Genomic DNA, 12831 nt, shown 5'->3' on the forward strand with positions numbered 1-12831 from the left:
AGGAACTAATAAGGTGATTGTTGATTTTTATAAAAGAAATACAGGAGGTCTATTTGCAACAATGTGCTACCTGGAGTCTTAGCAGGTAGTCAACTGTGCTGATGATGATATTGACTGTGGTGGTATTCCCTGTCTGGGTCCTCAGGAAATTCTGAAAATCTGAGAAGCACATTACAGAAAATAAAGCATAAAGAATGAGTTAGAGTATAGCACCTTGCAAAAGTATTCATACTCCTCAGCCTTCTTCACATTTTGTCATATTTATCTTCCCATCAATTTAGATCAGCTTCCCAGTCTTGGCAGAAGAAAACCATCCCCACAGCATGATGCTCCCATCACCATATCATGCGGATGGAAATTTGGTATCAGGGTGCAAGCTTAGTTTATTGGCATAAAAAGTAAAATTTTGGTCTCATTAGATCAGAACATATTCTTCAACATGTTTGATGTTTACTCTATATAACTTGTACCAAACCTCAAACAGTAATTTTTATGGCTTTCTTTTTCCCACTCTTCCATAAAGGAAAGATGTGTACAGTGCATAGCTGTTATTAAAGATTTCATGCCAACATATTCTTCTATCTGAGCTGCATCTCTGCATCACTTCCACTGTTACAATGGGCCTCTTTTTTAGATGATGGATTTAACAGTGCTCTATAAGATATTCAGAAGTGGGGATTTTGTTTCATAACCTAACGTCTCCACAACTTTATCCCTGGCCTGTCCTTGGTCTGCTTGATGTTGTTTGTTGGCTAATGTTTTCTAGCAAACCTCAGAGACCTTTTTTTATAGGTATCACCGTAAGGAGGCCTAAAAAATGCACGCCACACTTTTCGCATTTGTAATTAAAACAAATTGAAGAACCATTTATAATTTTTCTTTCACCCCATGTATAAAGTACTAAGTGTTGATCTATCATATGAAATACAGTCATATGAAATACATTTGTGTGACAAAGTTTGAAAAACTTCAAGGAGTATAAATATCTTTCCTTGCTGAAGTACTTTATATACCCCAAGTCCATCATCTAGATTGGGCTCTATCCAACATTGTTTAAAATGTTGACATTTAAAAGCCCACTTACCATTGTTATGACCTTCACAGAGAAGTTGCAAAAACCTGAAGAGATCCTTCGTGAACTCATCATTTTGCAGAACCTTGGAACCTGAGAACAAGACGTAAAACAATATTTTTAGTTTAAATGTCAAATGATCAGTGCTTTTATATCTATACAGGCATACAAGCTTTTTCAACTTTTGACTTCTTATAAAGCTGCTGCCTTGTTGTCAAACAGCCCTAAATATTATGCACTATATTGTTTAGAGCACACATACAAGGTCAAGTGCATCAATCCAAAATTTAAAACAATACAAGAAGAGGACTGAGCTTTGTTGTTCATTCCAACAAAGCTTTGGAAGATTTAGCTAATAATTTATGCTAGTTAGTATTGTAAAAATCTATAACAAAAAAAATAATGGTCCCAAAGAAAGGAGCAAGCACTGTTTTCTTCTAAAAGAAAAAAACTAAAACATTTCAATGAGTTATAGGAGCCTGAATCCGTAGAGCAAAAGAGCATGCATTAGTTTATTCAGTCCAGGGTTGAAATACGGAGATTGTATCGCATTCATAAAAAAGGAGGAGGAGGAAAGAGGAACTGGGAGGAAATAAAGAAGGGGAGAAAAAGGGAACTAGAGCAGTCAAGATGTCAGCACAGCATACAATGAGTAGAATCTAAACCGTGTATTTACCCCGCTCACTCACGTTGACTGCGACCGATGACATAAAAACATGATCAGAAGAAAACAAACAAACAAACAAAACAAAAGCAGACATAAGCAAAGGAGAAGACATTGAATTTTTATCAGAATAGGTAGGAAAAGGGGAATAAAATGATAGGACTCTCTCTCTATATATAATTTACATACACTGATTGGCAACACTGACATACAGTAACAATTATTACAGTCTTACAGAAAATACGGGTTGCTCACTGGGCAGGAGTTTAGACAAAAACAGTTACCATCACTTATGCCTGACCTTATGAAGTGAAAATGAGCTGGGTTATGTATGATTAAAAAAAGTTATTATACTGTATGCAACCCATCCATTTTGTCCAACCCAACAGTAGCTGTGGATGTTTTTGTGTGTGTGGTTTTTAGGACTCAGACAGGACTTTGACATACAGTAGCACAGGTTTGTCTGCAGGATGACATGACGACATGAAACAAGAAACACATGAAATGGAGATGGACTTGAGCAATAACAAACCCAAGAGCAAATGTTCTTGCAAGCTAATCCTGCCTTGTTTGTCTTGCAGTCAATCTTGGAAACCATTATGGGTCAGAATGAAGCCCATCATGTAAAAATAAGGGGTGGTTAACTGGGTGACGTCACTACCAGCTGGGGCAAAGCAGATTGAGCAAATAATTTGTAAAAAATACAGTATCAGTAATGGCTGAATACCCCTTCGGCTGCTCAAATAAAGCCACAGATTTCAACACCTGGATTTAGTTTCCATTTTAATGGAGATACTTATCTATTAGGAGACCATGTGCATATAGATACAACAAATGAACTGCTGAACCTTTACTATTGATGTTGTGTCTACAGTGTAACTTTTTAACACTGACACAAATATATCAATTTGCAGTCCATTTTAAGCACATTTCAAACTGACCTATTTACAACACTTTCAATAAAGTAACGATCCTCCATAGCAGGAAAAATAAGTCCATTGCAATGTTCAAGAAGAGCCAGGGTTAAAAAGAAGATTTTACCACGTTTATCATCCTGACTTACTTGAGCCCTCTTCAGTAACCATTCCCAGGCCTTCAGCTTTATTTTGCCTTTCAAAGGCATTCAAATCCAGGACACTGTGAGAAAGGAAAAACACAAACTGAAGTTTAACAGACTGAATCTCTTTTGACTGTATTTTTCCAACATATACATCAACGTCTTTTTAAACTTCTACTGAGTTGGGTAAGGGAAGAAAAAAAAATCTGCTACTACACTCCCATTAAACTTGTCAAATTTAACAGAAAATTATGCTGTAGTGAACGTTGCCATTTTAAATACCTTAAGTTAATAAACATTTATGGCAAACATTTCAAATTAGCACTATCCTTTTTAAAACTAGATGAACACAGATGTTTGTCTCATTGGAACCATCACCAGAAAATCAAATGAAAGAACAAAAGTGTGAAAATTAAAGAAATTGTTTAAGAACTGGAAAGTAACTTTTTAGCATGTTTCAGGATTCCAACACTTTTAATACCAAAATCCCAGACTTATCTAGACTCATATTTACAGAGTATTCATCCTTCTTAAGTTACAAATACAAAACGTTACTGTTTTCAGTATACAGAAGGATATGGCTACAAAACCTAGGAAGGAAGGAAGGAAGGAACTTTGTACACAATGGGATAGGGAATAATGTCTTTTCAAGATCTGAAAAATGTCTAAATCAAATTTCATACTTTTACATACTGTGCATAAATCCTGATATGTAAACTCACCATGTTGCTATGAAAAGCCAATTTTCTATTACAGTTCTATAAAAAACAAGCTGTACCATGATTAGAAACAAAAAGTGAACTATATTTATTGCATAAACATTGTATCTCCATTACCTGCACGACATCATCAATCCAGACAAACTTTTGAAAAACCCCACATCTCTTTTTTCCTTGAGATAATCCAGCATTTTCTGCATGAAAATAAAAGCCAGATTAGTAGTTAAACTGAAATTGGTAAACGGTTAATACAAGAACTGCTGCATACTTGTTGGACCAGGATGTTTCCACCGTTGAGAATGGAGATGCCCAGTTTGAGGGTGAAAATCACAGTGGCAGCAAGCCGACCTGAAATTATACATATTTGTGAGAGATGATCATTTGACCAATTATGGCTGCTGCAGGACAGCACACAGGTTTGTGGGTGTTTTTCTACCTTTGCTCGCACTAATCATTTGAAGAACCATCTCTGCTGCTCCTCGGTCGTGCAGTCGGGCTTGCTGATACAGCATCTTTTGTTTCTCCATTTCCTTTTCCTATTAGAAATCAGGGAATGTTTGTAAAAAAATATTTAAACTGATATAAAACTGAGAGATACACCCATTCTCCCTAAAGGTATTAATACCTCAAATGTTTTCTCTTTTTCTTCTTCTTCCTCTTCACCCTCAGCACAACTCTGAAATGCAAGGTAAAGATTAAACCTGCACACTTTGCAAGGCAGCACACTGGATCAGTGAAGGAGATGTTGTACCTTTGCCATCATATCTGCATATGCAATATACAAGGGATCCTCTTCCAATGAACTAATAAAACAGAAAAACACATTTCTGGTTAGACTTTGCACATCTTACATTTACATCCTATCTATAAATAATCATTTTAGCCACTTGCTCCACAACAACATTAATGAAGTCTCCTTTCTTTATATAAAATATGGGCAATTCACACTTATGCCTTCTTTATTAGTTGTGAAGAGATCCAAAGCAATTATGCATCACAGATGGATCAGCTTGTGCCAGTGCCAGGTGTGTGTCTGACTGTGTATTTACCTGCATTCAGTCAGAGCATTGTGACTGAAATGAAGTATGAGCTGGTGTAAAGGGTCCGGTTGCTTTCGGACCTCCTCCTCTTCCTCTTCTTCCACTTTAGGCTGTGTTTTCTGCACAAAGGGAACAATAAGCATTGTAACCCAGACAGATACTTCCTATACTGAACAGTTAAACCAGCTTTGGAAGCATTAATGTTGTACCATGTTTCAACCGAACATTTGCTAACATGCACTATACAGACCACATGCATGAAAATATTGACAGGCATATTTTATACACACAATCTGGCACACAAATGCATTCACAGATGATGATGTTGAATATGGATGGAGTTAAGCATGACACTCTTGTTACAGATATTTAATACAAATATCCGTATATATGTGTGAATATGGCTAGGCTTCTTTCTCGCTTGCAACAAAGACAAATTTGGCTGTAGGAAAGATTTCTGGATGTGAAAAACCCGGCCAGGTGCCATTATGTGGAGACTATAAGACAGCAGAGTGTTTGCTCTTCTAAAGGAAACACTTTTTAAAGCTACAGTTGGCAAGTTGATAACTAATTAAGCTGTTAATATCCGCTTGTTAAAGCCCTACAGCGTTACCCTATAAAGAACAGAAAAGCAAAAAGAGGGTATTTGTGCAATAAACATCCTATGTTCATTCAAGAATGAATTCTATGTTTTTGCTTCAATGTATGTATCAAAATCAATGTTCAATATCTGTGTCCTGGTTGTGGCTGGGACTGTGGGGAAGTTCATGTTAGGGTTCATAGAGGGTGGGGGGTTCATGAAGTTGAAATTGGAATTCGTTGGGGTGTTTGGACTGCTTCATCCTGGGACGGCTCCGGTTGGCGGGCTCGTTTGGACCAGTTAGACCCGTCTTTGTATGTCTGCGGTTCAGATCTCCTCCATGTCTGTCTCGAGTCCAGGTGGGCAGGTCTGTGGCTCCTCATAGTTGCTATTGTATATTTTTATAGAGAAACCTTTTATACACAAGCACGCTCACACTTACACCCACAGGTGTTTGGATTCAGATGTTAACAGATACAGATCACAAAGCAGTTTCCAATAAAGATTTTTAATATATATATATATATCTCAAGTGGAGCATTATAGCGTCAGTCGTAATGCTCCACTTGTGAAAGTAAATCTGTTGGGCTTCTTCTTGGCACTCATACAAAAAGTGAGTGCTATTCTGCCAGACTTCTGATGGCTTTAACTAATGCAAAATAAGATCTTATATTGTTTCAGTTTACATTCATGATAGTCCTAAATAATGGCAGGCCTAAAATGGACAAAAACTGGTTCATATGGTAATAAATACAGTCCACATAAACAAAAGAGACAAAATCCAACCTTCTAAAGATTTGTTTTGTTTTGTAAATCTTCATGTTTTGTAATGTGCCCCTTTTTACATTGCTCTCTTGTAGGTTTTTTTTTTTGTTATGCAGTAATCAGGCTTCTCCTGGCTGATACCAATTTCTGCTTTCTATCGATTCCAATGTAGATTTAGATTAATTTGGACTTTTTAAGGACATTAACACAAAGTAGAAAAAAGCACAATACTAGTTTCTATTTTTAGATTGAACTAATTAAAGAGCATAAAAGAGCACCAACATTCATGCTGCTGATGGATGTATTTATAGACCAAAAATGGTGCGAGTTCTTTACTTTGGTGAATACGGAAAATGTTTCACTATTTGTCTTGCCGATCACAATTTAGAGACCATAAAGGGAAGATCGAATTCCAGCTTCGTACTGATTGATTGGTGGATGTTTAATTTTGTTCTTATACTTGTGAAAAAGCATGGAAAATGCTTTGCAAGAAGTTTTACAAGCTTGTGAAACCTCTTGCAAAGCATTTTCATAATGTTTTATGTTTCCACAAATGCTTATTTTGCTTTTTATGTCTTGGAACATATTTAAAGTTTTTATTTTCTGCTTAAGTTTGTTTAATTTTCCATGTTTGTGGGGTGTCTGTGGTGTCCGTTTTTGAGCTTCAACCACAACAAAAAAAATAAAAGGATGAAGATTTATTGGTGTACAAAACAGTCAAACTTCATAAACTTCACTGGTAAGTTTAAGAATTGTGATAGGATGCTTCCTTACCCGTGTTTAACAGAACACATCGAATTGCCCTGACATCAGCAGAGATGTCATGCTTACCTGGAATACATCTCTTCACTACATGGAAAACAAGTAGTGACTCAGTTACACAGAGTGACTATAATGGCATGACACTGACAAGATGAGGGCTGTTGCATATAAACAATGAACAGCTCATAGGTACCGACATAAGGAGAACTGGGGAGGTGGGAAGCATGACTACTTACTGCGAGGTCCTGCACCAGCTTCTCCTCAAAGGAGTACTCCTCTGTTTCTATCCATATTCTCTGATAGGCCAGGAGGAAGAGGTTAATAGAACGATGCCTAGGGAGGGGTGAGAGGAGATTAAGCCTGGGTTAAATAGGAAGGAAGAGGCAAAGGAGGATAGGTCCCTTTCACAGAGGGTTGATGCTGGTTAGTTTAGGGTACTGGCATATCCAGCTGGTCTCTTTACATGTACAGTCTGCCTACCACCATTGTTATTATTTATAAGTTCTCAGCTTTTGGTTGAAGTACACTTACAGAGGTGTGTGGTTGAATATGTTACCAAATGAGTCACCGAGCACAACAGGTACAGAATCTACATACAGGTGACTCTCAAAAAATATGATTGTCATGAAAATTACCTTGCTGCTTATTACACTGTGAATTTTCCCCACTAAGGGACAATTAAATAAGTAAACATTCTAACCTTTCCTAATTTGATTTATTTAAAAAAAATTGATGATTGTGCATGTTTTTCTGCCATATTTTTTCATTCCACTCGACCTTCCAAAAATATGAGAAATAACAGACAGCTTATTTAATGATCTTGTATGGCTTACCCTCCATGTGGAGGATGTCTGTGATGGGACAGCTTACAAGCTGTAATAGGAAGAACCCTCCAGCAGAACCTGGCTCAATGTTTTACATGTTTTAATTAACGACTGAAAAATAAATAACTTATTTATAATATTAAAATGTATCGAAATGCACACCTTATTAAACAGTTTTCCTCTGAAATAGTTTTCTTGTGAATTGATAATGAAAAGGAAGAAATTAAGTTGATAAAATGTTTCTAAAAACTTAGGAACTGGACTGACATTAACATTGCCCACTCAGTCTTGCTCCACTCCGCACAGAACCCATTGTGTTTCCATTGACCCACTAACGGACGAAAGAAGAAGGTAACGGTATGGAAAAACAATGATAATGTAAATGCTCGCAAAGCGGGCCAAGTGGAGTGAAGACAGCCTAAATAGAGCCAGTGGAAAAGGGGCATATGTGAGTTATATACTTTGTGTAACTTTAAGTTTCCAAGGACCAAATTACACGCTACCCTGCAAAACAATGGTTTCAGACTCAACTTGTTACTGTAAATGTGTGGACCAGTGAAAAATCCAGAGATGAACTGAGGCAGAAACTGTGTCCGGAGGGAAACAAGCATAGCCACAACCCAAAGAGCAGCACTAGGTTAGAGCTTCTTTACCGTCATCACTGAAAGTAGACTGTTATAGTCTGTGTTCTCATACTTTATCCCCAACCAAATGTGTTGGTAGGAATTCGTGAAGTAATTATTGTTTTTGTGCCTAAGGGGATGAGGCACAGGTACAACAAAGTCTGAGATAGGGGACAGAACAAGCACTCAAAGGTGAGACAAATAAGAAAAGATGATATCTAAGAAAGCATTCTGTGTTACAGAGATGCTTCATTTCCTCACTTCTTATATAACTCTCTACAGGAAAATGAGATGCCTCAGCTTTGCGCATAACATACAATAGTTATTACCTCTGCTGAGTCATATTTTACTGTCAACAATTCTGAATAAATGAGTCATGCTGTCAGGAAGCGGGCTGGGTCTGAGCACATATTGAAGACGGCCACTGTGAGGTACTGGGCTTGTTAATTGTTTTCCTTGAAGCTGCAAGCGCTCTATCTGACTTCATCTGATTGAGGTACAGAGCAGCAGGCCATAAAATTACCACTGCCCATTCTCATTCCTTTTTTCATAAGACAATAGCAGCTATAGGCTATGAATGTATACTCTAAACAAAGAGAGGCAGTTTATTAATGCAGGGTCTGGAACCAGGAAGAGACAAATAAAAGCTGTGAGAGAAGGCAAAAGAGGACATTTTAATGGGAAACAAATCCTAAAACATTCACTTCATTTTTTCAAATCTTCACCAAGTACCAAGGGACTACCTGTAGATTTTTGCCATTAACTGATTGCCATTAAAAAGGGTTAGATGGAAACCTTTTAAAGAGGAGGGGGACTGTGTATGTTTTTGGTTTAACTGTGCACAACAGTACCTTGGTAGATTATAAAGCGGGGCCATTCGGAAGCAGGCAACAACTGCTCGCTTTCTCTGTTTGGAGAGCAATTTTTGCCATACGCACTTCTTGGATCTCAGTGGCTGCTCCACCTAATGAGGGTAGAAAAGTATTAAATGAGAGCTTTTTAAGCCATATGGATAAATTATCTCTTATACAGTGAAAGTCAAAATTAAACATACATTCAGCATCAGCATCTAAAACATGATTTTAGGTTTTTAATGGGGCATTGTTTTTTTTCAGAAATGAATTATAATTACATACAAACTCAATGATTTTAAAAGCAGGAACTGGATGCAAATGTTTGAATTTGAGACAAATGTTCTTTAAAACACAAAATACAGTCACCATATACATGCACCATACAGTAATATTTAGCTTTGATGCTCCTTAGCAACAAGCAGAGAAGCCAGGGTTGTTTTTGTTTTTTTGCCATAAGCAAAGTCATGGCATAATTCTGGCTGGATATTTGTCCATTGCTCTGGTCAGAAATGGATGGGTTCATTCATGGTTTCATGACATGGACCCTGCTTTTAAGCGCAGCTTATACTTTTCCAACAGGACCGAGGTCAGGGCTTTGGAGAGGCCATTCAGGAAGCCGTCCAAAACCCGTTTTCGTTGTGTGTTTGGGGTCATCGTCCTGTTACTTTAAACAACACACTGTGTCCAAGTTTCTACCATCTGACCCAAACTCTTACCATCAGATAAACTACCATAAATTAGTTAAATTATGCAGTAACAACTCAAGAACCTCCACAGGTAAAGCAGATCGTTAACTTGACCAGTGTAGGTGTCACCAGTGAAAGGAGTGTAACAACACCATAGGCTGAAAGGGTGCGGCCCAAGAAAGAAGCCCTGTAGCAAAATTGAAACCACGCAATTGAAATTTGCAGCGGTCCAGATGGAAAAGCCAAATGTCTTCTGGAGAAAGGTTATAAGGCCAGATGAGACAAATATTGAGCTGCTTTGTTACAATGAGAGGAAAAGTTTTTGAAGGAGTCAAGGTGGGTCTTTAAACCTCAGAACACTGTATCAACTGTCATGCACGGTGGTGGTAGCAGCATGCTAAGGATCTGTTTTGCTGTCAATAGCACTGGTACATTGCACAAAATGGATAGAATAAAGATAAAGAACTAGCTCCAAATGTATCATTTAATCTTAAATCAACAGCAAGATGGCTAAAACTTGAACACAGTTGGGCGTTCCAACCGGACAATGATTCCAAACACACATCAACATTACTTTTGGAATGAACAAGCCAGGCCAATGTTTGCCTTATGGAATTAACCTAACCTCAACCCTATTGAAAATTCATGGACTATAAATGCAGGCTGTACCAAAAACCAACTAATTTAAAAGTTCTACCATTTCTGGTTAAAAAAAAAAGTGGACAAATGTCCTGCCAGAATTATGACAGAACCTTGTGGATGATGACTGAATGTGTGTAGTTTCTCTGCAACTTGCTAAGGTACATTTATTGAACTATTGGGGTGCATGTATGCATTTGAGTCTGTAAGTTAAATTTTTGAACCTTAGTGGGTTGCAAAAGATCCCCAATAAATTCAAACTCCTGCATCTGATTGTTGTTTTTAAATAAAATTAAGTTTTGTGCTGTGTCATAATTACAGCCTACAAAACAACAGTTAAAAGAATCATTATAAGACAAATAATAATATTACATTGACATCCATGTAATTTGTAGGTAACCTTATGTGTGTAACTGCCTGGTTTCTTTTATTGCAAAGCAATAATAAGGTCTACACTATCTGTTGAAGATGTTTAATTATTTCTATGCCTTCCATTAAATTTACAACTTGATTAGCATAATAGCTTTGTTCTATTGACATCATTCCAACTGTTTTTTTTTTGTTTGTTTTTGATATGAAATAGTTATTGCTTTTACATCCAGCAAGGTGAAATTTGCATTTGTTCTGACCTGTTCCAGGTTGAAGATGGCAGCAGAGATTCTCTGGATACGATCAACCACCCGTTCAGGGTCAGGTGGGCTCTCAATCTTCATCACTATGTCCTTATACAGGTTCAGCTGCCACCGCACAGCAGGGTCCTCTGACTAAAACAATATTTCACACATTGTTGTAAACACAAAGTATGAAAAAAAACCTTGATTAATCTGTAGAAATGTACAACATTTTTTACATTTGTACCTTTTCTCGAAGGTGCAAATTTTGACGTATATGGTCTTTGACCTCGTCATCTGTATCTTTCTGTAAGACAGAGACAAAGAGAGAGAGAGAGACTTGCTACAGAAACCATGCAGGATAAAGGATGTCAGCCAGCACCAAGCACTACAAGGTTCAGCAAAGCTATTTAAGAAAATAAGGTTACAAATTGTCAAGTCTGAAGAAGCAAATAAGGCTTAAGACTTGAGACTGAGCTGGAGATTCACCTTCTAGTGCAAACATACAGCCAGAGCTAGAACAGAAAGGTTTAGGTTTATGTTAGAATGGCCTAGTCAAATTCCAAACCTAAATCTGGAATATGAGAAAAAAACTTAAACATTATGCTCACTGATGCTTTCCATCCTATCCGACTGATTTACATTGCAAAAAAGAAAGTGTAAACATTTCAGTTTCTTCCTGTACATAGCTGGTGAAGACATACCTGAAAAGACCGGCAGGTATAACTGCACCGAGGTGCACAATGGTTCTGTAGAGTTTCATTCAGGGGACTGTATACAAATACAAATGCTTGAATTCCAAGATTTTTTTTTTAATGCAATGCAGCACTTAGAAGTACTTTTTGCAGTACATTGTGTTGGTATACCACACAAGATCCCCATAAAAAAAGTTAAAGGGATATCAAAAATTCTGCAAAACATTCAAGTACTTTTCTGTGAAGGTGTCACTATAAACATGATACTTTTTTGCTATTACAGCAGCCATTTGTATCTCTTTCTGCAGTGGTGTTCTCATGCAAGTGTTTCAATCTTCTTTCAAATGCTTTCTCACCATGAGGTAACGAGTCTTGGCAAGAGAAATCAGTTCCTGATCCCCAGGGGTGCACATGTTGAGACCGATTGGCAGCATCTTTTTTAGAGCGGCTACAATTAATGAGGTCTGAATGGAGTAAAACTCGCCGCGTCTCTTCTTATGTTTCCTCTCCTGGTCTTGTCCTCCAGACTAAAAAGTTTACAATGACAAGTCAAAAAACAAGTAGTGGCGAATGAAACCCAGAAGCTGTAATTTTCAGATTAAAATTTAAGTTTACAGGTATTTGAGAAATACCAAAATACAGCTGCTGGTAGCATTCAAAAGGATTTGATTTAAAAAAGCAATTACTGTATGCAAAACTCCACAACTGGCTCAGTAAAAACAACTCTTTCCTTATAAATATTAATGCATATTGAAAAAAAGCGTATAAACACTGACAAACACACACATACACAACCTAATTACAAACTGATGACAAAACACACAGATATCGTTTGACTATGGACTAAAGACAGAGGGGTATCATCATAAAACTGCAAACACAAACATAACCACATAATACACTGCAGAACGGCAGAGCATTTTATACCAGATGAACTTTCTTCGACCCATACAGCAGAGAGGAATGAACAAACTGACCAGGTCACACACAGTGACAAATGCAGGCCTCAAAAACAATGTAACATAATATATAACTACACTATAGACTATATAGCACATTGGGCACAAGCTATTGGCTTTTCTGCTTGGCAAAAAGCACATACAAGCCAATAAGCTGGCAGGTTAACAGCACATGCACTGCATCACTCTACCTTTTCCTTAAAGGACTGTTTGAGTTAGAGGGATAGAGAGAGACAGACAGAAAGAAGCAGTTGGGGAAAAAGGGTGAAAGGGCAGTTAAT

General features: G+C 37.4%; 1 protein-coding gene across 1 annotated transcript in view; it reads right to left on the bottom strand.

Annotated features, from left to right (window-relative positions):
- LOC124855599 (ryanodine receptor 3-like) overlaps positions 1-12831 on the bottom strand; it is a 144037-nt gene that overhangs the window by 15846 nt on the left and 115360 nt on the right. The window contains exons 70-85 of the mRNA XM_047345570.1: positions 12742-12756; positions 11948-12118; positions 11144-11203; positions 10915-11049; positions 8958-9070; positions 6896-6992; positions 4562-4671; positions 4264-4315; positions 4138-4188; positions 3949-4048; positions 3781-3860; positions 3630-3706; positions 2800-2873; positions 1749-1766; positions 1085-1165; positions 71-159 (exon numbers count right to left, since the gene is read on the bottom strand). Coding sequence (XP_047201526.1) covers positions 71-159; positions 1085-1165; positions 1749-1766; positions 2800-2873; positions 3630-3706; positions 3781-3860; positions 3949-4048; positions 4138-4188; positions 4264-4315; positions 4562-4671; positions 6896-6992; positions 8958-9070; positions 10915-11049; positions 11144-11203; positions 11948-12118; positions 12742-12756 — 1323 coding nt within the window. The remainder of the gene's footprint in view (positions 1-70; positions 160-1084; positions 1166-1748; positions 1767-2799; positions 2874-3629; positions 3707-3780; positions 3861-3948; positions 4049-4137; positions 4189-4263; positions 4316-4561; positions 4672-6895; positions 6993-8957; positions 9071-10914; positions 11050-11143; positions 11204-11947; positions 12119-12741; positions 12757-12831) is intronic.

The sequence above is a fragment of the Girardinichthys multiradiatus genome, chromosome 19, assembly GCF_021462225.1.
Source record: "Girardinichthys multiradiatus isolate DD_20200921_A chromosome 19, DD_fGirMul_XY1, whole genome shotgun sequence".
NCBI lineage: Eukaryota > Metazoa > Chordata > Actinopteri > Cyprinodontiformes > Goodeidae > Girardinichthys > Girardinichthys multiradiatus.